The sequence below is a fragment of the Anoplopoma fimbria genome, chromosome 8, assembly GCF_027596085.1.
Source record: "Anoplopoma fimbria isolate UVic2021 breed Golden Eagle Sablefish chromosome 8, Afim_UVic_2022, whole genome shotgun sequence".
In the NCBI taxonomy this organism is placed as follows: Eukaryota; Metazoa; Chordata; class Actinopteri; order Perciformes; family Anoplopomatidae; genus Anoplopoma; species Anoplopoma fimbria.
The window spans coordinates 14,124,718-14,151,976 of record NC_072456.1 but is presented as its reverse complement, the minus strand read 5'-3'; the positions used below and the strand labels follow the sequence as shown (position 1 = coordinate 14,151,976).

At 36.7% G+C, this 27,259-nt stretch overlaps 2 protein-coding genes across 3 annotated transcripts; one reads left to right on the top strand and one right to left on the bottom strand.

The window, feature by feature from the left end:
- The first annotated feature begins 477 nt into the window (after window positions 1–477).
- LOC129095019 (uncharacterized) lies at window positions 478–6,632 on the top strand. The gene is made up of 5 exons (XM_054603364.1): window positions 478–660; window positions 2,252–2,572; window positions 3,296–3,445; window positions 4,856–4,902; window positions 5,008–6,632. The coding sequence occupies exons 1-5, from the start codon at window positions 591–593 to the stop codon at window positions 5,158–5,160; spliced, it is 741 nt and encodes a 246-aa protein (XP_054459339.1). The 5' UTR covers window positions 478–590; the 3' UTR covers window positions 5,161–6,632.
- Window positions 6,633–13,946: 7,314 nt separating this feature from the next.
- il12rb1 (interleukin 12 receptor subunit beta 1) lies at window positions 13,947–27,138 on the bottom strand. Of its 2 annotated transcripts, XM_054603215.1 has the most exons (15): window positions 26,992–27,138; window positions 24,420–24,543; window positions 21,913–22,064; window positions 21,647–21,789; window positions 21,520–21,559; window positions 21,054–21,176; window positions 20,680–20,756; window positions 19,235–19,463; window positions 19,000–19,146; window positions 18,554–18,655; window positions 17,083–17,235; window positions 16,709–16,864; window positions 16,539–16,608; window positions 16,162–16,237; window positions 13,947–14,872 (listed from the first exon to the last, which is right to left on the bottom strand). In XM_054603215.1, the coding sequence occupies exons 1-15, from the start codon at window positions 27,095–27,097 to the stop codon at window positions 14,555–14,557; spliced, it is 2,016 nt and encodes a 671-aa protein (XP_054459190.1). In that variant the 5' UTR covers window positions 27,098–27,138; the 3' UTR covers window positions 13,947–14,554. The 2 variants fall into 2 exon arrangements, with proteins under 2 accessions (XP_054459190.1, XP_054459191.1); XM_054603216.1 differs by lacking the exon at window positions 16,539–16,608 and having other exon boundaries at window positions 14,584–14,872.
- Between the last annotated feature and the right edge of the window lie 121 nt (window positions 27,139–27,259).

Here is a 27,259-nt window from a genome sequence, read left to right as displayed (position 1 = left end):
TGTGTGTGTGTGTTTGTGTGTGCATGTGTGTTTGTGTGTTGCAGATATGTAAAATATGTCAAAAGGAAGGAAACACCAAAGTAGGAATAAAACTAAAACAAATGTAAGAATCAACAATGCAAAAATCAATATAAAAGTCTGTGGATTAACTAAAGTAACAGGGACACTGTTTCATGAAGGACAAGTTGATATCTTGTGACATCTTGTGACATCTATGAGTATGAAACTTGAATTTACCTGAGTCAACTGTATGGTGATTTTTAAAATGTCATGAAGTAAATTATTTGCTCTTTCTAAATTTCCACATATAATGTGAGTGACAGCCTCCTCAGTTGAGTTCCTCACAGTCTGCACCACATGTCCATGAACCTCTTTGAAGACTTCCGTTACAGGAGGTGCTTGTGATGCTGTAGGTAGATAAATAGTGTTTGTGCAAGTTCCTGTCTACAGTTTGTTGCTCTCAGGCACAAACCCTGCTACCGTAGTAGAAAAATCAGATCAAGGGATTCAACACACCAAGGCAGCTCAAATAAATCAGTAATATCATAGATTCAAGGGTCAACAGGGCCTGCAAGAACAATTCTTCTATCATGGTTGACAACATTGTCTCAAAGCCTCTTGGGTTAGTTTTGATCGTAACAGCTCACATGGTTTTCAACAGTAAGTTGTTTTCTTTTACTGGTTGATGTTTTACACTTTTGTGGGTTTTCACATATTTCCTTCTTTCTGTAACTTCTTTTGTGTGTTAGAATTATATTTCCTGTTCTGATAACACATGTTGTTATGCCACTAATGATACCTCAATTTCCACTTAAATATGGTGTTGTGTCACAATTTTATCCCGTAGTAAGTGTGTGAGGTGGTTCTCAGTTTGATGTCTATTAAAATGGGGAGAACATGTATATGTTAATGTTTTTATTATGTCAACAACACTCATGTGTAGCCTGACATCATCCTCATAAAACAATTGTATGCTTATGTTTGAGAAAAAAAAACGGTTAGGGCTAGCATGGCCTTTATATTCAGGAAATAATCTAAATGTATTAGTTTGAGCCAAGAGTTTGCTTTTTAGACATACTAACCAATATAACACACTATGATGTCCATTTTATAAGTCCATACAAAAACACACAGTGAATGGTTTAAAGTTCTCAGGCTGGAATACATTTTGAACAGGTTTTTGATGCCTTAATCTTGTGCTTCTTGACTTATTACTCTGTCCAAAAAATCATTGACATTTTAGAAGCTACATAGCCTAAAATCTATAAATGCAGATATTTGAAAATATACCAAACTAAATGCATTCTGTCAGCTTTCTTGTCTATTTTTTACTAATTTGCTCTTGTTATTTAATTGAAATGATATGTATCTCTGTTTAGCTAGAGTAGCTAGGCTAGGCCTACTGTTAATATTTAGTCTAATAACTTGTTTGTGTATTACTTTACTATATTTAATAAGTTAATATGTGATTTAACACCAAATCCTATGAAATATACTCTAGCCAAGAGCTGAGATGGCAGTTACAAACACTGCTAAGCTAATGTAGCAGGATTTCACCTCGGCTTTTAATATCCATTCTGATTGAATTTAGCGTATAGCCTCCTCATTTAGATATGTGGGCTAACAACTGAATTTCCAAGATGCTGTTCATGAAAATTTATATTTTTCAACTATAGAAACCAATAGTTTTGTTTATACTTTAGCTGAAGCTAGTGTCATTTTTCACCGTAAATAACGTTTTCTGTTGCAGGTAGTGCAGTATTGAGTGTATATCTGTTTAGCTACAGTAGCTAGGCCTACTTTTAAATAAGGTCTAGCTGAAAAGATGTGTTTGCAAGAATTACAATCAATTCATGTAATAAATTTGGTATGTGATTTAAGACCTAATCCCATGAATTTTACTAATGTCAAGAGCTGACTGCTAAACTAACTTAAATTACCTCAGCTTTAGCAGAAGTTCAGCTAGGCTTTTAATCTCTATTATAATTGTATTTAGCATGTAGTTTACTCATTTAGATTTGTGGTTTAACAGACTTTTACAACCAAAGAAACCAGCAATTTAGCTAAAGCTAGTTGATCTTGTCAGCTAGCTTTCACAGGAAAGAGAATGTTTCTGTGGCAGTTAGTTCAGTTGTAAGGGGTCGTAAAAGCAGCAGATTAACCAATTTTTGTAGTTACTTTTTTGCTTTTATTGAACAGAACAATCATTGCATCTCTTACTCATACTTAAATTTGTTTTGTTTCCATACAGGCCCCAGCCGGGCGGAGGTCTCTATGACCCTCGGCTCCACCATCACCTTTGAATTCACATTTAACATCAGTGTGACAAAAGATGTTGCAGTTTACACAAACCAGACAAAGATTGCTCAGTTTTTCAACGGCAAAAGTTCTTCAGATGAAGGCGATTTTGACGTCCAGCTTAAAAATACTTCTGTGATTTTCCGCATTACAAATCTTAAACTTAATCACAGTGGAATTTACTCGGCCAGTTTGTTCAAGGACTCAAGACCCGCCATAGAAAGTAATAATAAGGTGCAGCTGATCGTCCGTGAGGGGAACAGAACCAGCACAGGTAAGATCATACTCTATGATTGGGATCCAGGAAATGAAATCAATAGATCAATATAAGTGTGCAGCATGAAAAGACAAATCTTTTAGTTCCACGTAGTTTATTTAATGGTCGATCGATTTATAAACATTAAAAAAATGAAATTATATTTACTTAATTTAGCAGATTTATTCTGGTAATTTAAAAAACAGATGAACAACCACTTTAACTTTCTCATGTCAACAGACAGATTAGGTCCTTCACAACAATATACATTTTTTGTTGCGTTGTCGTTGAAAGGATGCACTTGAAAAAAAAAATATGTATATATATATATATATATATATTTATGTTTTTTGTTTTTTTAAGATTTAGATCTTCAGTAGGAAGTAATTGACTGCCAGAGGGAAGTTGTAAAGTATTGATTTAGTCTTATTATAGAAAATGGTTGATAATAAGAATTATTAGAGCTGTTACAACTTAACTTCAGAGATGCTATTTGGCACTCAGTGTATTAGTGTCTGTGCTGGTTAAAGGCTCATCTTGTATTTAATTACACAAAATGATTATTGTACAGGAAAAACATAGTCAAACAATACAGTTTTAATTGGTATATAAAATATTTCAGTGTCCTTTGAACAATTATATCATTTAACAACCGTCTGTTATAGACATGTTGGTGGTAGGAAATAATTTCCTGCAAACATATGAGTCTATATTTTCATAATTTCCTTTTAACTCCTACAGTTACTCCAATGCCGAATAACATCAAAGAATATGACAGTGGAAGTCCCAGTTTCTTTTCCTCTCACATCGTCACTCTCCTTGTGGTTCCACTTGTAGTGCTGTTGGCTACAGTACTTCCCTTATTGATCTGGTGTCTCGTGAGAACCAAAGGTAGGGAAAGTGACGGCCCAAAAAAATCTCTGTATTTGTTTCACTTTTCTGTCATAACAGATAGTTCAGGGTGCTGTGTTTGTTGTCAAGTCTGACTTACAATGACCCTTGGTTGCTTTTCATGTCCAAAATTTGAAAAAGTTGTCCTCAGTCTGAGAAGAGGTGTCAGCTGAATTATTTGAATCTTAGATATAATGTTTGACCTGAAACATCTAGAAACTTTAATCCAATATTGCATGTGAGTTGTCACTGAGATTCATTGAAACCCAGAGACAGTCCAGCGTTAAATAACCTATTTAGAGCTATAGTCAGTAGTAGACTTTTATTTTTTACATTTTTAAAGCCAGGTAAGAAGAAGAATTGTTATTCTGTGGAAAAAAATTGCAACTGTGTGGTTAGATGCTAAAAAATGCAAACCAGATTGCAGTTTCACATCCTTTTGATACATGATGATTCACAGCTTTTGAAAAGAAGTCCGCCTCAATTCATGCAAACGTGAACGTATCTACTATCACAAAGGTGTGGGTGGAAAATATCACTTGCATTATTTGTTCTCCATTAACAGAGCGTTTTCACTTCAGAGACAAACCCCTCTGGCCTACTTTGAGTAGGAACATTGTCTCTCTAAACTATTTGACAGCCTCTGCAACCTCAAAAACCAAGATGAACCATGAATTCCCGTATGTGTATACAAATGCACAGTTTTGCTGACGGCGTCAACAGATAAGGCTATGAGTCTTCAAATGTCACAACTCAGAAAACAAACAGATGGTGGAGATAAAAGCTTGTATTTTAGGGTTTGTACCGAAGATGCAGATGTTTATGAGAGCTATAAATAAAAAGAATAATCTACAATTAAGTCAGAGTTAATCAAACTAACTTCAATATAATCAATAATTGTTAAAAAAAAAAAAAAAAAAAAAAAAAGCAGGTTTAAATTAATAAACCTCTTTTAAATTCAACACAAAAATGTTAATCATTCATCATTTGCACTGCTTTGGCCGTTATTCATTTTAACTGATTGATGTATTAATTCGTTTACTGGTATAAGTGGCATTTTTTGAGATAGTTAGGTAAGAAGATAGATCCAACTCCGTGTCTGTATGGATTTGTAGTCAATTGACAATTAACTTAGCAGAGCATACAGATGGGAAACAGTGAGTCTGGCTCTGTCCAAAGTTTAACACTTTAAAAAAGCAAAGTTATCATGTAACTCTATGAATAAGTATATTTGCTATAATGTTGAACTATTCCTTTAAATTGACAAACTCTATTGGTTGTGCCATAAGCTAATTTCACCTCAGCTTTATTCAGACTGTTTCACCTTAAATTAACTTCAAATTTGCAGACCATATGACAAAGCAATGCTGTTGATAAGTGGTACATTTACCTGTTTTGCTTCTTATATAGACAAACAACCACCACCTCAACAACAAGGCTCTAATCCCACAGTACAAGTAAGAACACAGCCATCTTTTCACCTCCTTAAAGAGGTAAAATTCAGAGTAAATATTTAAAACATCTGCAGAAATTCTTCACCTTGACTCTTGTCGTCATTGCAGGAAACAGTTGATTCGTCCAACAATGTGCCCACACCCCCACTGGTCTACAGCGTCCTGGACTTTCCCAAAAGACCTCCGGCAGTTTTGGAGATTAATCCAAATGATACAGAGTATGCTGCTGTCAGCTATCTCCCAGAAAAGAGAAAAATGTAACATGCAGCTGAATGTAAACCAGCTGGTCTCTCTTGGTTTGGGTAAAGGTATGCAAGATGACTTATATATACTTCTAAAAATATATTTTGTAGTTAGTGGGATAAATGCTTTTGAATGATGAATACTCACAGCATGAAGACTGTTTGCAATAATTTCCAAGCTAAAGAGTCTGATAGGGAAGAGTCACTGTTCTGCTTTGGTCGTGTGTAAGTAGGTGTCACTCTTATTTCGGTGGTCGTGAGATTGCAATGTTGACAGTTGCTGCGGCAAACCACAAGCCAGCACTCATAATGTTACAATAACAAACCAACATTTTAAATTTGGTTTAGTTTATGTTTGTTCTTTATTTGTCTCAGGGTCATCTGTCCACTAAACTCTTAAAGGAAAAGTCTGTTTTGATTTTTTTGTTTTCTTTGACCAATGCCATAAAAAGACCAAACCAATGACTTCCTCTTTCCTGTGAAGTCAAAGTGTGATACATCTTACTCCTCCGTGGCATTGACCTCCATTGATGTCCCAAAACCATTAAAAACACACCAGGCAGCCTCACCATTGCACTGGGTGACATGTTTCTTAAATTAATGAACAGTGGAACTGTAGTTTATTATGAGTCCCACACATAAAATCCTGCACCTGTAAATACTCACTCACCACCAAATGTGGAATAATGCGCCACTTAAAATAGTCCGGAATAAAAACAAAAGTGACATTTATGACTTGTTTATTAATATTCATATCTTCAACATAGAGGTGTTAAATCTTAAGGAGCTCCCTTTGGGTTTCAGGTTGAGTAATTTTTATCTTTTCTGACAATGATTTGTTTTTCATCGTAAAAGTTCATCACAGTTAGACTCATTGTTTCCACTGTTAAAATACACAGAATTAAGAATAATTTGTGAAATCAAACAGTCCCTAGGAAATGGTGAGTAGTTGTTTAAAGATATCAGCTCAAGAGTACTGTATATTCACAGAAGTTATTTTCCATTTACTGTATGTGACAGTTTGAGACTGTCACAGCGATTTAACACATACGATAACTATCTGACACTATCTCACTGCCATTTGCCACTGCGTGGTTTCTGAAGTTCTCTTTTGAGAGGTGCTTAATGATGTTTTGATAGATTTATGTTCTCAAATCCACATGTTGATGTCTTTAATGCATGATATTCATGTAATTCATGTATTAAGCTCATCCAACATATCTGTTCACAAGAATCAGACATGCTGATTTATTATGTTGGTTGTTATTCAGGAAAGAAAATAACCAGCTCACCTGGTAAATGGTGTCATGTTTTTTGAATAAGTGGCCACAATGGCACGCAATCAAACACAGACTGAAAGTTCTTCTCTGCTCAGAAAACATTGTTGGTAAAATACCAAAAGGGCATCTTGAATGTACCAAGTTGTCCTGACAGCAGGTGTTATTATTTCAAACTACTGAACTGTTTCTTCTTGAAATGCAGAAATGAATGTCAAAATACATTAATAAACTTTTTTTTGTGTACAAATAATGTCCTTCGTTCCTCAATGTTGGATCATTGGGTCTCATGTAAAATATACAAAATGTTGTTTTGGTGATCCAATCAAGAAGATGTTTTAAATGAGATTAAAAAAGCACACATGCATGCTTCACGGTGTGTTGTAAAAAAAATGTTTAGCTGCATGCTGCTTGTTAAATTGTTGGTGACCTGAATACAATGTCTTACAATACAGATGCCCTTCTTTGCCTTTGTCTGCAAGTGTACCTGGGTTTCAATGTCGGTTTTAACCTTCTCTCCAGTCAGACGAAATTTCACTGGTTGAGTTAAACTCCAAACAGGTGGTCGCTTAAAGACCACGATTCTTTACAGCTTCTTTAGTGCCAACCTGTCATTGTCTTACAAAGCCTTCGGTTTGTAAAATAATGCAGTACTGATCGACCATACTAAAAGGGCTGTTCTCACACAGGAGCTAATTTTAGTGCGTCAGTGGAGCTGGCCCGGGTAAATCACCTGTAATTCCACCATTTGCTTTTCTGCGAAGGAGCCTACACTTTGTCTCTCTGAGGCTGCACACAGGGTCCCAGATGCAGATGCTTGATCAGCATTTAATACTGCAAAGTCTGTACAATTATTACTTTCAATTTCACTTAAAGCTTCCAAAAGGGTTGAAGTTGCAATGTAGCTCATGATAGCTTGTATGGGTTCATCTACCTCACTTTTCTTACTTTTTTGGATAATGATTCAGCCAATACAGCTACACAAGACAGTTTCATTTCACAATAAAACTGGATAAACATCTCACAAAAGGAAAAAAAGACAAAGAGAGAGCTAACTAAATGAGTGGACTGAAATGTCTCTCACAGCTCAGGCATGTAAAAGAGGGTAAACCCCCAGAAAATGTATCAGTTTCCTACAATTAAATATTTTCTATAGCCATTTAAAAATAGAAACAAAAAGACATGTCATTCTCAACATTTTACGTTATCACAGACTAGGCTGGATTACCTAGCCTAGTCTGGGTAATCCAGCCTAGTCAACAGTTAAATTTGTGGTCATTTTATAATTAAGTTGTTTGGTAACACGCACCACTAATGTATAATTTAAACAGAATAGATTCATTATCATATTATCATTATGTTATGCATATTCCTCAAGCAAATTTGTCTTTAATCCAATTACCACAAACTAATCAAATCCCCATCTAACTAACACACAGCATCCTAGAGCCCGGGAGTGATGAGGAAACACTGGTGGCTTTCACCCAAAAGGGCACTAGATGTTAAATCTCACAGCCCGAGGAAAGAAACTGGATGAATCTCTATCACTTGCCAGTCGGGAGCAGGTAAGACAGGCTGTGACAAGGGTGGGTTCTGTCTTTTTATATCCTTTGGGCTCTACGCAGGCACCTCTCTTCACCGATATCACTGATGCTCGGCACAATTGATATTTTGGCATGTTTATCACCTGCTGCAGACCCTCTGGTTTTCGACAGAACACTTTGATGCCAGCTTGTAATGTTTCCAGTCTGGGTGCTTTCTATTGCTCCACTATAAATGCAAGTCTAGCAAGTAGAGCAGCCTATTTTCTACATGTGTTTTCTCCACTGGGAGGGCATCCTTGAGGCGGCTTTATCATGTTTAACTATAAGGGCATCCAGGAGAGAGCTTTTGCAGTGAATTCTATTTTATTTATGAATGCAGTGGCTCAAGCTCAAATATACTGAACTGTTGGGTGCTCTGTACTCAAAGGAACTTAAAAGTAAAACACTAAATACACAAACCAGGACTGTGAGGAACCCGAGTATCAGTATGAGCCAACATCTCATTGCTGCCCTGCTCTGGCCCGTATCACAGATTGAATAGTATGGGCAATATTCCCCTTTCTTGTAGAAGGAGAAACTAACAAACAATCAGTTAGTATAAAATGAACTTGCTCTGGGCAAACAGTACAAAGCCTTGTGAAATTATTACAATAAAGTTAACAAATTTGGCCGAAAAGTAATACTTCAGTTGAATATTCATCGTTTCAATGTGACTCTGGGTGTCTGTTTCCTCAGATGAGCATTCATCAGTTTGTTACCTCTTATTTAAATTTCTTGTCAACAAACAATATCCTAACCCACAACTATGGGAATCTATATCCTGAAATACCTAAAAGCAGTGTAATGGGACATTGATTCACAAGCCCCAAAGGGAGCTCCTTCACGAGTTACACCCTGAGGCCTTCTTGCTTTCTGGGACCTGTTGAGAAATATTAGCGAGCCCCTTAACAAATGTTTCAAAAATCATACAAAATGACTCTGCTTTCAATTATTACTATTATTATTTCCACAAGAAGTTACCCAGTAAGGAATCCTCAAAGGTTCTATAAAATGTTAACCTTGAAGATAATCCCTAATGTGAACTGTTGCTGTCTTCGACTTCTTTGAGGTGAAGCTGGACTTCACTGTTATTTGCTAGTGTGCATGTTCTGTGCTCGACCTGTTGCACTTTGCACAACATAACACCCACCTCTACTATACAGAGGTTTCTCATAAGCAAACCAAACCTCGCTTTTCCATAACTGTGACGTGAGACGTTGTTGCAACAGCAGCATTCAAATTTTGAAAAACAAAACAGTTCAACAGAAGATAGTTTTTTTTCTTCTCATGTTGTTTCCTTCAGACAATCTTTTAAGTGTAAACAACTATATATTGTACTACTATATTGTATATATATACAAATAATACACTATTTTATACATTCATGTTCATCTTATCCCTGTAATCATTTTGTGACCATCACATTTATCTATAGACCTGGAGGTCATCAGGTTGGGAACCACTGGTCCGTTGTGTCGTAACATTTCACCCTCTGTGTTTTTTCCTGCCTGCTTTGCTGCTTTGGTGGACTGATTTAAATGCCTACCTGTTGCAGAATCGTGCTTTAAAACACAACACAACTTTGCTTTTACCTTACCTGTATTGTCCCATTTAATTCCACAGCCTGCTTCACTGAGCCATTACACACATCCATCTTTATACTCATAAGTAACCACCAGATTTGTTATAAAGTACAAGATCCGAGATTGGAGCAACATGATTGCCTCTCAACGGCTCTCAACATGTTGGCTCACAGCTAACGGTGCTAACAACGCTAACAGTGCAAACTATGGCGGGAGTGCTGACAGAGCTAACAGTGCAACGATGCTGTTGGTCAGGATGGCGTTATCAGCTGAAACCGCCGTACAAGGACAGTGCAGAGTGGAAGCCATGAGCTCACCAGGGGAGTACACTCACACCCAAAAGACATGCACTGAAAGAACGCACGCCCCGGTTATGTAAGCAAAGCACAGATAAAGATGATTTTCTAGTCAGGTAGCCATCCCTCCACTAAATCTTTAGCTAGCTCACAATTTATAGCTTTTTGATGCTATATGTTAAGAATGTTAGATACAGCTTCTTTAAGGCTGGCGTTTTTGTACAGATTTGTTTTCTATTATGAAGTAGTCTAATAGTGTAATTTTTAAATGATTTTACTCACAATTAGTGTTATTATTAGTATTAAACAGGCCCTATTATGATATTTTCCGGGTGCTCATAATCCTCCTTGTTTTTCTCATCCTGTCTGTCCTGCAGCATCTCTTCTCACCCTCTCTCTGAAATGCTCCGTTGTAGAGCTTGCTCCTCCCTCCAGAAAGCAAAGTCTGCTCTGATTGGTCAGCTAGCCCGCTCTGTTGTGATTGGTCAACGTTTCACATTTTTAAAAAAAACTCTTCCTCCAGAGCTTTAGCTTCGTCTCTCTCTTTTGTTGTTTGAGGGGGGCCGAACTAGCCGGAAGGAGTTTTACTTCACTTCCATAACATTATGACCTCATAAAGTTACAGAAGTGAAGGAGATGATTCAATGGAGCCGTTTCAGGCAGCTCAGGAGCAGTGATTCTGAGGGGGAGAGTAACTCCCTTTAGGCGTGGACTTCAGGTTTTAAACTCTACGGACCATTTACATGTACAAAAATATATACATATATCACACTAAAGAAGAGTGGAAAAGCATAATTGGGCCACTTTAACTCAATTTTCCAAAGGCAGACACCAGAGGACAAAGTATTGTAGCTATATCAGTTGCTTTAAAGCCAAATTGAAAAGTGTACTAAAAACTACTCAACCCTGTAACCCCTTACTCTGCCTTTTACTGTTTGTGCTTTGTATGCAAATATCCTCTCTTTTAATTTGTCAAACATACACTTGCTGCTGAAATGGTGTTTAATGTACTACTGTGTTAATTTTGTATAAAGTGTCCTGTCCTGTTTGTCTAATTTGTTTACTGATGGTTCTGTCACTGTTTTGATGTTTTAAATGAGACCTTCTAAGAGACTGCAGATTATAATTAGCTTTAAGTTAACCCTGGTACAATAAATTAAATGCTAACATTCATCTTTAATATTGGTCTTGGTCCCTTACAAATTCAATAAATATTGTTGCATGCTTTTGCAAGATTAGATTAGATTAAAAAACATTTTGGGTTGACTGTTCTGTACATAACTTCTGTGTGTGTGTAACCTTATTAATCACACTGTAGGTATGTAGTTTAGTTAGATCCTGTTTTCCACTTGACATCAGCGGACAGATCTGAATCTAAAAATAGAAGGTTTCAGAAATCACCAAGGGAAATTCACCTCATTCAGCCAATTTCCCCTCACTGTCCCTAAATATTCATACTTTTCCTTCAGAGAGAGCTCACATGTATCCCTGAAGTATGAAAGTATGAAAGTATGAGTGAGTGTAGTGTCAGCGGTTTCTAGGACACAAACCTTTCTGCATCTGTATTGTCTTTTCATGACCAGAGCCACTTAAAATATACAAAAATCTCCTTTCCTGCAGTGCCATCTTCTGTTTCCTCTTGCCTTGTGTAATCTTTTTTTTTTTTACAAAACAGTTGCAACTAGCTAGAAAAAGGGAGCCAATACGAATTGTATTGAAAAAATATGATTTTTTTGCATCCTCACAAGCAAGACTTGTTTATAGTTTGGATTTGACTGAAGTACTTAATGAGCATTATTTATTTTTCTTCCCTCTCCTGTTGTGTTAACATTAATCTAACTAGCCTTGCTAGCATCAGAGCAATTTTATTTTTATTTTATTGGTCCTACGTACCTCATCAGTTGTTCCAGGTCCAAATAATTTTCCCCCACTTTCCTCCCAGGCAACCAGCTGGGCAGAAAATTGGGAAACCCCTAGTCTTTTGTCAGTTTGTCTTCATTGCTTCATTTATCTTTGGAGTTTTGTTCCCTTGAAATGTTTACCTGACACCCTGTCTGCTGTATTACCTGCCTGCATTTGGACTTTAATCCTTTAAGTTCTTTGGATTTGTTGAATTGTTGCTGCTGACTCCACATCTGTATCTGCATGTATGTGCTTCTCCTACCTGCACTCCAAACCACAACAATGTCTGCTTATATTTTATATTACAAGACAGACACAAGTTGTGTGACTTTACATGAGAGAAAAGTATACTTAGAAGAGTAAATTTGGGGGTTGCAGAGGCAAAAGGATGATATGATGATGTATATATATTTTTTTAATGTTGCTAAAGTAGTAGAAATGTATAAATAAAATGTTTAGAGTTACAATATGAATGTGTTCAGCAGTGTCAAATACCAAGACAGACAAAAAAGCAGTACATTTCCGATTAAAAAAATAAATAAAAATCTAAACTTTAGAGGGGAAAATATCTAAATCAATCATTACTTATACCTCATAAGCAACATGTACTTTAAGGCATGAAAACATTCTGGACCAAATTGTTCAAAATTTTCATATAAAAATACGAGTATATGAATTTAAGAGTTGTTTTTTTAAATTCAAAATGACAGTTGTCTCACTGGTTATAAGTTAAAAACCATGATAATTCTGACTCAGATACCATCAAATAAAACAAATCCTCAGAAGAATCTATTGTGCCATCTGTTGGAGAACCTGTGTCACAACAAGTAACAAAGTAAACCATTAAATTAATATAGTGTATTCATGCGGGAATCCAGTTAAAACGGGCAAGATGTGTTTATTTATTTAGTATTACAACTGGCAGTAGTACTTAAAGGCAACAATGAGCCTTATTGTGTGACATCTGGATGTTATTGTTGTATTATACAATAAAGGAACAGCATGAATACTCAAGTGCTAAATATAAAATCTCCTATATAGGTAGGATTTAAAATAAGTTCTGAAAACTCCTGCAGATAAATATCCCTACAGTAATAAATATACACACCCTGTGGTATCGGCTCAGAGTATTTATTCACAACACATCACGTTTATCTGATGTTAGCGTGCTGTCTGTGGTCAGGACAGATGATTTTAATCTTGGTGCGGTGGGAGATAAAACTTTGACTGTCATAACTAAACAACAGTGACTTCCTCCAAGCATGCCACAACCAAAAAATTAGGAACAAGGTAAAAAGATTGTTTAAGCGCAGCATCGTGGGGAAATGCTCTCACTCTGTCATCATTTCTTGCAAATCACCACGACATGTTCTGGTTTGAACAAGGTAGATTCAAAGACCACGGAAGTCTCTTTGGTGATGAGTAATCTAGTGTTTCACTTTGCATGAGCTACCTTTTTTTAAGGTCATTGGCTTTTTTGTGACCACCACTTCCTGTCACATTGTACAAACTCACAGTTGTGCTACCCAGCCATCACACACACTGGTTCTTTGTATTTGCAGTTGCAGGTTTCATTTTTACACTGACCAACAATGCATTAGACTCTTTACAGGAAATCTAAAGAAAAAAAGTTTGCTTGCAAACTGTCATTTTGTTGTATTTATATTTATGATGAGATATTTAACTATGTTCTATTGAGTTTCATTAAGTTTGAACTAGATGTGGCTGCTAACAAGACCTAGAGTCTACAGTGAGTTTAGTAGCTATTTGAAGCTTCAATGTTTATTATAAAAAACAAGCAATTGTTGGGGTGGGAATTTTGCAGTCATTGTGAAGTAAACATAACAGCTGGCCACGTACTTCTGCTCTAGGATTTAAAATCCAGTCCTCGGTTTTAATAATTAATCCTTACATAATTCCAGTTATTGCAGGAGAAATTAAAGTCAACATTTTTACACATGCCAAACAGCACTGAACACAAAGTGCAGCTGGGCTGATAGTCATTAGTTTTGAAGATGTTTGGTCATGAACAGAAGTATTGACAAAGACATTTTGACCTGATGACGGAAATACATAACATTTTCAGGAATCACCAAAGTCAGAAGCTTTCTTCCTCTGAAGACCATGAATTAATGTTAAACATTTCTAAAATGTAATTAATCAACCAAATACTTGAGAGTATTCACTCACAATCAAAAGCGTTTACCCGCTGGTGTAATTACATCAAAGTCAGGCGATCAAAGTCAATAGAATTCATCCTCTGGGGACCATAAATGTCTATACAAAATGTTGTGCCAATTCATCGGGTAGATATCAAAATATTCCACAGGGTAAGTCAAACTTTGACCTTCTGGTGAAAGAAAACGATTAAAGTCCTTAGGATTCATCTAGGGATCATAAATGTCTGAACGAAATTTAATGGAAATCCATCCAATAGTTGTTGAGAATCTTTTTGTCCAACACCTAAATAAAAAAGTCTAAACCAGGATTGGCCATCAACAGAAACAAGTTTATTGACAACGACTGTGAGCGATAAACCCTCCTGCTCTCATATCCGGCATGCTTAGATAAAAAAAAGTCACTGGCAAAATTCAACATACATGAACATTAAAAAAATGAAATAAAATTATTCTTCAAGTCTTTTTTCATCCAACATTACAAAATAAAGACATGTTCAAAAAGATGAAAATGTTTTAACAAGAAAAGTTTTGGTTCAGTCTTTAGTATACAATTGTGTGCTGTGAGGCAGTTAAACCCTCATTTAAATCCATTTTAAGGCGAGTCTGTCTTCAAATCGAAGACTAAACCATTCCTGTATATCAGCATGGCGATCTCGTTCTCCACTTGTTCGAGATCATTAATTTCTTCTTCTCTGGAACTCCTCAGTGCCTCATCTGTGGAGCCGGGACACTCATCACCGATTCCTTCCGACATCCTTGAATCAATGCTGTCATCCACGTCCTCGTCACTGTTGTCATCCCACTCTCCCCTGAGGACAGTGGTCTCACCTGCGTCCTCAGGGACAGACTTGGCCTCTGGATGGTTGTGCAGTGTAAGCTCGTGCACCTCCTCCTTTCCCTCCAGAAACTCCTGTTGCGTGTCATATTAGCACAAAACACTAAGATTCAAGATTCTAGACTTCACTGTCATATGCACAGAGAACAAACAGCACTGTACTATTACATTGTTAGCTTGCTGTCCTGTTTGATTGCCATATGCTGTATAAAAAGATACTCAAAGTAAAACAAAAACAGAAGTGAAAATAACTACACTGTGGTTTTTCCAGTGCAATGGGAGTGAGCTATTCCCATCACAAAAACTGTTGAAACATTGATTTACTGTAAACCAAACTGTGTCCGACCAAATTATTTTCTCTGCATTATGGTTTAATTAACAGTTTGTGGTTCTCTCACTTCATCTTCCAATAGATTAGGGACTTTCCTCCATTTATTTACTTCTCTGGAACAAATGTGCAACACATCCAGCCACACCAGCTGCCTCCCTATACATCTGTCCATCGCTTTTCTAATTACTTAAGCCTCCACACACCAAACACACATTGTTTTCTGTGTTTTGGCTTTAGCTCCTTTACCCGTCTACACACCTGCTCTGTATCAGTCTCGTCAGATAAGTTTGGTTTTCTGTTTACTTTTTTCTTTGCATCCTTGATTTCGTTATTAGATGTTCAGTTGTGTCTTGCCTGCTATGACCCTTGAATTAAAACCAGTTCTTTCCTGTAGTCTCCTGTGTTTGGCTCCAACTGCCCCACTCTTCATGACAACTGCATTTTACTACTGTGAGCAACCAGGTTGGCGATTGCTTTATGGCACAGAATAGTTAGCAATGGTCAGAAACACAATCTTTATAAACACTGTTTGTTTGCTGAATGCACAGGTGTTATGATTTGTTGGATAAGATAAAATACTTGGCAAGTTTATGTTTATTCCTACTAAATCTGGAATCTTAGGATTTTAAGGATTACAACTTTTTATTTTTAGTTTCCACGTAATGTTTTTAATGTTTTAAATATATTAGGACTAGATGGCACTCCGTTTGTGGTGCTCAAAGTGCCACAAAATATATTTATGTACATGAAACTGTTCACAACAAGCTCTGTCGGTTATCATGAGTCACCAGGTCGTGATTTCTGGAAAGAGACATAGATTCTCAGTTGTTTTTTAATTAAATTTTTATTGACAAGCTGTAGTTGAAGTACTGAAATTGAGTGGGAGAAGAGTTCAAGCCATTATTAAAAACGGTTAAAACCCCAAACCTGTGACTCTACAGAAAACTTTTACAGTGCATGAATGACAAAAATTCAGCTGTAAAAATTCAGATGTTTAACTGCGGGAAATCCCTTGTAAATATCAGTCTCTTACCTGACTCTCTGGTTGATAAGGGATGAAATCTGGAATAACAGGTGTCGGCACAGGAGGGAAGATCTGGCTTTTGATTCTAAGTGTAGATAAAACAAACTCAATATCCAAATTCCTGAAAGTTGCAATGTATGGCATTTATTCAGTAAAACTAAGTGAGCATCGATTAAAATCAGCACATACACAGCCCTAAAGGTCACCAACTAAGACCATTAGAACATTTTGAAAGATGCAATGATTACAGAAATAATTGTACATATATTTAAAAGATGGCCAGAACAAGTGAGTGTGTTTTCAGTCCTTATTCATTCCACATCTTTGTTTGGTTTATCAATACTTTAATCTCAAACTATAGAATATTTACAGTAGGGGTCACCTACCTCTTTAAGATGCAGGTGCACATTGTTGTTAAGAAAAAGAACAGTAACAGCAAGCCCAGACTCCACCACACTAATAACAACGAGAGATTTGTTTACAGCCACAACTGCACCATTGTCTCATATTAAACTTTCCAAGATGAGATAACAACAACAAAGCTGATTTAAGATACCATTGACAGGCTTCTCAGGGAGCGTGTTGATAATGACTGTGGCTTCAGGTCCTGCTCCCACACGTGTCACTCCAACCAGGCTGATGTTGTATTTCGTTCCCGGTGTCAAGTTTTCCAGATGGTGTTTAATCAGAGAGGCTGATATGTTACTGCACTCTGAAGAAATGAGATGTGGAAAAACACACAGTCGAACACCCCTGTCATCACACATGTGCTGAGTTATTATAAAGTCTAATTGTCTCATACATTCAAAAGTTGGTGAAATATTGTGCAATGAAACATATAATTATACATAAAATGTCTTTCATTCAGCTCTACAAAACTCTTGCCTTTGCAAAAGGCTATAGATGAGTAAATAAAAAGTGACTTCACACCTTTCTGATTATCCTGTGAGCTGAACTTCACGCTACAGAGGATGTAGTGTGTAAGGAAACCTCGCTGGTCCACAGAGGGAATCGCTTTCCAAGACAAGTCAACAGATGTGTGTGTTGCACTAAACGCTAGTTCCTGAGGTTCTCTGAGTGGAACTGAAGAGAGAAAGGAAAAATGTAGAACAAAACAGCCACATTATGTGGGGACAAACTTTGCTGTGCTCTATGACCTCGATGCACGGATCTGCACTGGATCAGTGTAAGATAAGATAAGATAAGATAATCCTTTATTAGTCCCGCAGCGGGGAAATTTGTCAGCACCATAACTCATAAACACCCTGAGCACTGGCAACATGAGACAGATCAATGATGGTTTCTCATTCTCAGTCATGTAAAGTATCTACATATACATATAGAAGGATGGTCCCAATCAGTTCCACACAGTGAGATGAGAAGTACACATTTTAAATTGGAAGTTAGATAAGATCTCATTATAAGCCAATACAGAACAGTGGGATTGGTGCATCTCCTACAGTATAAATACACATATAAACAAAATGTATTAATGTTTAATGTTAGCTGGGTAGAACAGGACAATTCTGCAATGACAATGCCAACATGCTTATGGGTAATAGGTCAAATGTTTTCTCATCGAAACAGGTTACATACTGACGCTTTGTCAAACCCTTTGATGTTGTTTTTTGGTGTCATGGTCTAGTTAAAACTGCTAATTCAAACAAAAAAAACTTGCTTAGGTTTAAAAAATAAATAAATCAAAATTGGGCTTAAAATAACTACATAAACTAGGTAAATGTAAAAATTGTAACTTAAGTACGGAAAACACATAACAAACATAATCAACCTAACTTCAAAGTAACTCAACATGTTTGGGACATGAACGCTGGTTACAATTACCAGCCTCCTGGTTGAAAGTCCTGTGATTTCTGAATCAGACATTTTCTCTGAGCGTCTAATAATGACGCTGATTAACATTGTTACTTGAAAGCCCTGTCGTCTCAAACAGATGCTAAAAGGGGCCTTTTGCATTGGTATTGGATGCCTAGGAATGTGACAAAGCAGTGGTATTTGACACTCTGGCAATAAGATGGGGCTGAATGAGTTAAACAATCACCAAAGTTATTAGAATTCATTCCAGCCTTGCAGTTCTTCAGACATTTTACAAAAAACCCCCACAAATGTCAACCTGTTGGGGCTGCTAGAGGAAAAGCCACATCATTACCAAAGTCATTGAGAAAAACTCATCTGAGGATCATGAATGTCTGTTCAGAATTTCATGACAATTCATTTGATAGTTGTTGAGATATTCCCATGTTGACCAAAGGCATATAGCAACCGACTGTCAATGTATTCTGGTGTTTAGCTTGTTGCAGCTCTTCCAGTTAGCAGACTAAGTTTAGCGTCTGATAGTCCAGAAGTCCTGTGCGTCTTGGTGTATTGGAATAATGACACTTACCGCCCTCTTTTTGATAAAAGAGGCACATTTTGACTGTCTGTGGTTTCCAACCGCCTTCACATCTGTGTTCAAAGTAAAGGTACCGAACATAGTCCTTTATGTCTGTAACAGAAACAGATTCATAGTTTGTCATACACAGAAAATATTGTTGATGTAAACGTGTCACAACATTATCTTCGCCATGGCCATGGCCAATAGTAAAAGTAATGTAAAAGCAATTTTGTATCTGGCTTTAAACTGTCAATAAAATTTGGGGCAACATTAGGCCAACAATTAGCTTTGATGTACTGTATAATTATTTGATTTGTTGAATCCACTACGTGTAGGATTTGTCAACGTTTTCATCCTGACTAGTTTTTTGTTTTCATCTTCTCCATTGACTTTAGCCGTCCATGGAGCCGAGGTGATGGAGCTATGTGATTAAAAGCACTTCGGATAAAACTTACTCGTTCTCATTTTCTCCCTGTCCATTTTCTTCATCCTTGCTGTTAAGGTGATCACATTTTCTGTCCTTGAATCTCCATCTGGAAGCTCGTGCCACTCAAGGCAAGTTTTCTTATTTAGTTTCTTATCCAGTAACGTATTGTCACAAACTGTCAGGGGAATAACAGCCTTTAATTCCGACTAAAGGTTAAATAAACATGATATTTGACGCACACACACACACACACTTTGGCCTACTTTTTAAATCTGCAGCAGGTTCGGCCGGTACTTGTATGATTGCTGGTGGAGAATACCCTGCTGTGTTTCTGGCGATTACAGTGATGTTGATGGCAGATAACGAGACAAAAGTAGTGTGTTTACTCGTGTTGATAAGATGTCCTTTTTTCTTGCAGGGACATCCAAGAGAAGACTGTGTGTCTGTCAGGTTGTAAACCACTCCCATGACTGCAGCTGCATATGGCATCGGCTGAACAGCAGAAGAGACAAACACATCAAAACTGAGTGCTACAGCCGAGCCGGGGGGCAACAGGAAACACAAAGTGATAGAAACACCGTTATAACACACACTGTTGGTCCCGAGGCAGAAAGGTTCGATCAAAAAGCAAGGATTATGTACCAGGTTTCATATCACTTGAACTAATGAGGTTGAAGATTATTATTACATTTTTATTTTTAAACTGTGTCTTGTCAATCAGTGTTATTTAAAAATTCTGTGAGTCAGCGATGCAACATTTTTAAACTCTTTAATTATGCCAAGTTATGCATGCTGCTTCCATTACAGTAAAACCTTTTCTCATAAAATTGTCTGAATCAAAGTACAAATGTTCATGCTGGGTGCTTAATTGACTGTATTTGAAGATATTATTATAAAACATATTAGATATGATTCGCCCTCAACTTGTAATTTTTTCTTTTCTTTTTTTAGACAGATTTCATGACACACAAATAGTTAATTAATTAATTAGTTACAATGAATTAGTAGAGTGATTTTTTAAAAGTTTTATCATCCTCGTTACTGTTATTGTTAGTAGTAGAATTCGTACAGATTGTAGTAGCCCTAGTAGCACCTTTTATTTCTGCTGTGATAAACCTGCAGGTACCAGTACAATGTTTGGGATACAAAGTTATTTAATTTGTGCATTTATATGCTTTTATATATCTCATAATAAAAAGTAGCTCCTTGAAAAAAATGTTTAACGAAAACAGAATCACACTTCTGACTTCTTTTCCACTCTGTTCAAAGTGCTCAAGATATAATTCTGTTTAAAACTTGTGTGTATGAATATGTCACATATAAACATAATCTGCCGATCAGACCCTATTCAAACGTAAAGTAATTTTTGCCTCACTTTGGCCAACTGCCTGCTCAACAAAAACACATATTAGTAACTTGTATATATATAGAACAATCTTAAATGTTTCATTGCATATTTTTATCTGCTGTATTAAAAAGTTTTTTGTGAACATTGTGAGCATCAGGAATTTACAGTTATACATAGAGACTGTAATGAAAATACTCTCTGCTGTTTTTTTTGTTTCAATTTGACACGTTACTATTGTCCTATTTGGGACCACATTATTGAACAATAAAAAAAGGTGCAATAACAATTTAAATGTGTGGTGCTCTAATCAAAAACCACAAGTGTGAACTTGTTGGTGTAGTTTTCCCGCCACTGGCTTACCTTCCACGTTAGCGTCACTTTTCGAGTGCCATTTAAAAGCCATGTCATCATGGTGACTTCAGGTTTCTGTTCAAGTTCTGCAGTAAAAACAAAAGACACTATCAAGCAGGCTGTTTACTGTATGTTGGGTTATACTAAACTTAGTTTGAACCTACAGCAAAAAAAAAAGAGTGCAATCAATCATAAAGCTGCATCTGTTCACATGTTAACAACACTTAAAAGTAGGAAAGAAAGGAAGCGAGTGGTTAGGACTCTCATCATACCAAACGCCACAGGTTATGGTAGTTTAGTTTGTGATTTCTAAAGCCACAAATGATTTCAGGACACTGGACTTAAAGTCCAAGGTGCTAACCAATACACGAGAAAATCTTCACCTGCAGGAACAGTCACAACTGGAGACCAGTCGCTCCACAGTGGGTTAAGGGCCTGAGTGGACCGCTGTCTGATTTGAACCTGGTAAACTGAATCCTTCAACAGATTCGCAACAATAACATTGTCTGTTTGGATAAAAAAAAGAGACATTTTGTTAATTTGACATTCATAATTTTTTGTTTTTTCTCCTATATTTATTGTTATAATATGTTTTGCTATTGTCAACAAATCACATGAATGGCCTATAGTTTACAGACACTTCTGTGTTTTTCCGTGTCACACAATTAGCAAAACTAACAAGTCTAAAAACTTGGACGTCAGTAAAGAATTGAAATCAGAAGCATTAAACCACTGGTATGATCCTTTACTGTATCTCGGCTATAGATCCCCAAGAACCAATATGAAACAAGAGTGAATACACTTTTCATTAAAATGACTTGAATTACAAAAACACAAGTGACTACTCACACATTGAAGTGTTGCTGGTGGTAGTTGTTGTCCTCTGTAACTGCAATATGGATAAAAGGTCAAATAGGTTAATTCATGTAAAAACCAACTTCAGATACATTACATTTGATAAGAAAATCTGCCTCACTTTTTCCCATGATTCTGTGGGGCGTTCGTTGAGTCTGAATCTGATCTCGGCTAAAGCTGGATAGGTCTCTGCCGCTATCCATCTTAAGTTGAGATTGTTTTTAAACCAGGACATGGAAATATTTTGAGGTGCTTCATACTTAACTGCCGAGGAAAAGATAAATATTTATTACATATATTTTCAACATATACTTTAGCACTTTATACATAGTAAACTTGTCAGTTAACTTTTGTGTGTTTTTAATAAATGAGAGAGGCATCCAGTACCTGTGTGAGCCAGTATGACAGACCTCCTGGTTGACATGCAGCTGGAGTTTCCTACTCGAGCTTCCACCCAAATGAGATGAGCACGATATCTGAACCTGATAAATTCCTCCCCGAGGTCATACGTTTTCTTTAAGCTCTTGAACTTTGTTTTACTGCAAGGAATCAGGTAGAGCTAGCTTTGAGTGCATTGAGAATGGCAGGAACACATTTCCTCAGCATTAGACTGAAGGTGTATATTAACCCCTCTACATCAAGTTATGTACATTTATTACACTTAAGTTGCTTTTCGATTGTTATAAACAGCCTGGCTCTAAAGGTAACAAAATCCCCCCTACCAGCATAATTAAAGCGCACAAATTAGCACATGATATGTCATCTGTTCTAATTAGTATTATCTACGCCAGGAGATCATGCAATCGGTTTTGTGTGTGCCTGCCTCTGTATGAGTGTGTGTGTGTCCCTGAGTGAGTGAGTGGCACCTCTGTGTCTGTCCACGGCTAATCTCACATTCTGAAGCAGCAAACTGCATAATAATTTACCACTTGTGGTTGCGCTTTCTCACACTTTCTCAAAACACCTTTTACAGCCTTTATTTTAGTATCATTGACTATGTTTACATGCACCAAATTGTATTTTTTAGGCAATATTCCTCTGTTTAAGCGCCTTTTAGTTGCTGAACTTCTCAGTACTGCTAGGCCACTCAACAAATTATTTGTTGAGTGGAAACAAGAGAGACTTCTACACCGGATTCATCTTAAAACAAATGTGACATTTATTGAAGGATAACAGGGTATATCGCCCAGCAGTTATACGTGCACGGGCCTAGCAGTACTGAGAAGTTCAGCAACTAAAAGGCGCTTAAACAGAGTGCGCATCATGTTATATAGACTTTTATGAGTTGAATATGATAGGTCCCTAATAAAGGAAGGCGGCTCTTGGTTTAGACTTTCTGAGGGCCTTATCAGTTAGTGAAACTGGGTTTCTTTGATCTGGTTTCTCTGCAGCATGAGCTCATCCTTCTTTATGTGTCTCTGTTCCTTTTCCATCGTACGGCCAGGCACTAGAACGCCCTGACCGGAGTATTTGACCTTCAAAGAGAACTCATAACATTTACCGCAATGTGCACAGTGATAGTGTGATGTGAGAGCATGAACAAAATATACTGTGCTCGATATTTGTATGTGTGCATTTATACATATGAATGTAATATTTACATGACACTGTTTACATGGCTAATGAAAATGAATATTCAACTAATATTCCCGATACATGCAGCCGTGCATATTCCGAATTATGTAAAACGACACTGTGCCGCATTTTTATCGTTAGTGAATCCCACATAGACGCCATTCTCTGCTTTGTTTGAAAGGGCCGATACCCTAACATGTTTTTTTGTCACATCAAAATGTGGAAAAGTGGAAGGGCAGGAGCCGCTTGGCCATTTTGCTTCATGCGTCAAAATGTTTTTTTCATAATTATCCACTGCTGGAGGACATGTTCAACCATGCTAATACAAAGTGCTGTAAAAAAACCTATTGAGATGCATATTCCAAATGCGCTGTATACATGTCCAAAGAATGCTCCCAAAACCCAACTAATATGGCCACATGTCTTATTTGGAAAATGAAAATTTAGTATTGAGGCCTAATTCTGAATATCCAAATAAAGCATGATGTTACATGACCCACATCACATTTGGAATATTGTTACATTCTGATAGTGGAATATGAGTGTTCATGTTAACAACGTCATTGACTGCTTGCTGACTCCTCACTCACTACTTTTAACCGGCTTCCAGCCTGTAGGGGCTGCTATAGCAATAACACAGCTGGGTGCATCTACAACTCTCCAGAGTAGTTTGGCTAGCTAACGGCATGGACAGTGTCTTTGGCTAAAAGCTAACGTATCTACCAGTACTGACACTGCTGCGTACCTCTCAGCCGCTGACTTTAATCATTTTGTTCGGTGTGTTTGGCTAACCGCTCACAGCTAATAGAACTACCACTACACATTACTGCTGTAACTCGATGCAAATCAGCTGCTGCTAAGCAGCTAGACAGCTTGGTGGGTTTAATTTAGTTTTTGGAAGATTGTATGACATGTCTTTTACAAGAACATTGAGCCAATTGTCTGCATTCATCGCCGCATGTGTCTGAGTTTGACCGTGTACGACGCCTTACAGGCCAATTGTGTCAAGACGGGTGGGTTAGCTAATTGTGGTAAGGAACGTTGTTCATTCAATTTAAGTTGCAGAAACACCTGGCGAAGATATGCACTCTACTTAGTGCAGCTTTCTAGTTTCATCTGTATTTTGTTGTAGATTTTGTTACCTTCTGATAGAACCGAGCAAGTTGTTTCCCAGCTTCCAGTACTTATGCTAATTCAAGCTAACCGTCTAGGGGAGAGGACTGATGTTTTTTCACTATGTCTAATATTTGTTATATCCATACTCATACACAAAATCAACATGGAGAAGTTGTTGGTTTAGTAGATGTCACCATACTTACTTAAAGTGAATGTAAAATATCACATTGCTTTCAGTTGTATTCATGCTCCATTCACAAATATAAACAGACTCAGTAGTGTTTCTTTTGAAGCACTCAGGACTGGAAGGAGCCTCACATGCTGACCCTTAGGAGTAACACATAGAAATGAACAATTACTTTTTTCAACATCAAAACCACAGTAGAAAAGAGAAAGGCTGAAGTTTTCTTATTTCATTATACATTTATACATTTTATAGAAGAGTTTTTACAATTCAACAACTCATTATTACTTGAAACTTTGGCAATATTGTCTTTGTCACACTTGACGCACTTTATTTGTTACACATATGCCAATAAAGCACATTTAATTGTTAGAGGTTTGGCGTTTAGTCCTGTTGTAGATGAAAACGGAAAGATGATAAAAACTGAAATGTGATAATAACAATGATGACAAAATAACCTTAACATTTTGACTGATAAAATTCTTCCAAAACCTGCTCTCAGGACCCCCAGGTCACTAATTGGTCGGACTCTCAATTTACCATGTGCCTGGATAGATTAACAGCAGATAAGACACAACAACTGGGGGTCAAACATTACACTCAGACTGATTTACGAGTATAAGACCCCTGTAAGGTCTGAGCATACTAGATTTTATGACACAACCTTCTTGTTTTAAGAGCATCTACATTCCTGAGGAGCCGATAAGACACATAGACACATACAGTGGTGAATAAAAGACTTAAGGAAACTGAATTTTGATATGAAATAACATGAACCTAAAAATGTTATGCTTGGATAAAATATCTTTAGTGATAAGAAGAGTGTTTACCCCTCTCCTTTACACTGATTACTTGAGCTAAAATCCACATCTGTGATTAAGTTATTTTTCTATTTCGGTTTATATCTAAATTCATGTAACTTAAATACTCATGCTAAATGATAAACATGCATTAGAGCTTTAGAAAAAGCCTTAAATAGACCTATCCATTTATATTAATCATTTGGTAATATCCTGCATCTTTGATATCCCAACATCTTGAACAGAAATTAAATGCACCCTAATGCCACGTCCTAGTTAAACCTTGTAATTTGATACATATTTTTTAGCTAACACAATGTAACAAATTCAACCTGTGATGCACCAACGTGCTTAAGGAGACTTTAAAAGAAAATACTTTAAAATGAAAGACATTTTGAAACTGGCAAACATGCCACAATGACCTATGTAGCTACAAATTGGGGTGACAATGTGACTCATCATTCTGCTGAGAGAGCAGAATGATGAGTCGAACCTCAACGAAGAAGACGACCAGTCTGATGATACCAGAGAAAGCAATACCAACTGCCCAAGAGCAAGAGATAGGAGAATGCATTTGAAAAGAACTACTGTCATCCAACAAGATCCAAGAAGAAGAGATGCCAAAAAAGATGTTATTTCATTCAGCGTAACCTCCCGTCTGCCCATCAGAACCAGGCCAGGTGAGAACAATATATTTTCAGATGTGAATGAGTCAGATTTTTCTCGGACAAATAAATATGAAGTCAGTTAACAAATGAATGTTGGTTAGTAAGTAAACCTGAGATAGATGCTAGACTAATTGAGAAATAGATGAAAGTCAATCAATAAGCCTAAGACCTAAAGTAGGATCTCCCTTAAATAAGGACTAATAATAAATCACTTCACAATCTTCCCTGGTGCTTCTTAAACGCTCAATTGTTGAAGGGTGCAGTAATATATTTACCTAAATTGAATTGATAAACATCAAACAAAGAATATAATTGATAAACATTAATCAATGATATGAGTCACTGGTTCTACCTGGTCACATGTTATCTTTTTCATTCCTGTTTCACCGTACTCATCATCATATTCTTCATTCATTCCATTCACTTTGTTTATTTGACCGTTTATTAATTTATTTTCTTTTGAATAATTTAGTTATGTAGTTTAGTGAAGGCCAATAAATATAGAATTTAGGAAAAACTTGATCATTTGATTTGTGAGTATATGAAATAATAAGTCACTGTACACCACAACAAGAACGCTGTTGCAACCCTTAGATTGAGACTTAATTGATTAATATCAAATTTGAAGTTTTTCCTGTTTTTCCAGAATTAAATGGCGTCCTTACTTAATGTCTTATGGCCTGTGTCTTATGGTTGAAACTGAGTGCAATCACTCCATTTATTATTATCTATATTATCTATATTATTATCTATATAATCAGCTACAAGCAATGACATTGCAGTACAAGTCTGTCTCCTTGTACTGAGTAAACTCAAGCTCAACACTGAGAAAACAAACATCCAAAACATAACAAAAAAGTGAAATATGAGTTTAACTTGCACTTCATTACGGTGGCACAGAGCAGTGTGGTGCGGATGCAAATGGAAACCACATGATAATGATAAGCTCACCAACATTCGGTGGCTGATGTTTAACTTTTACTGAAAAAGAATTGTCCCTTTCATATGTGTGAGTCTGTAAAGTGTTTTGATACTATCACATAGAGGTTAACAGTAAAAGTTATCATTAGCTTACTTAAATGCAGAAGGAAAAGAAAAGAAAAGAAAGAGGGTATTTTTTTACCTTTGCTGACCATTATAAGGAACATAAACACAACAATGTATTCATGTAGTGAGCTCCAGAATTTCAAAGTTTCCATGAGGTATAGTGGAAAGTCTCGAAGGTTCATTCTTCAGCATGTGATAGTCCATAAATTTGCCTGCCTACATCTAACTCAGTTGTCTTTCTCAGAAATGTCAGAGAAGTTTCATGTCTCTGAGGTTATATGAACTGCAGCGAAAAACCACAAGAGTCAGGGGGGGGAGGTTTGTGTTTGACACACTGGCAGACA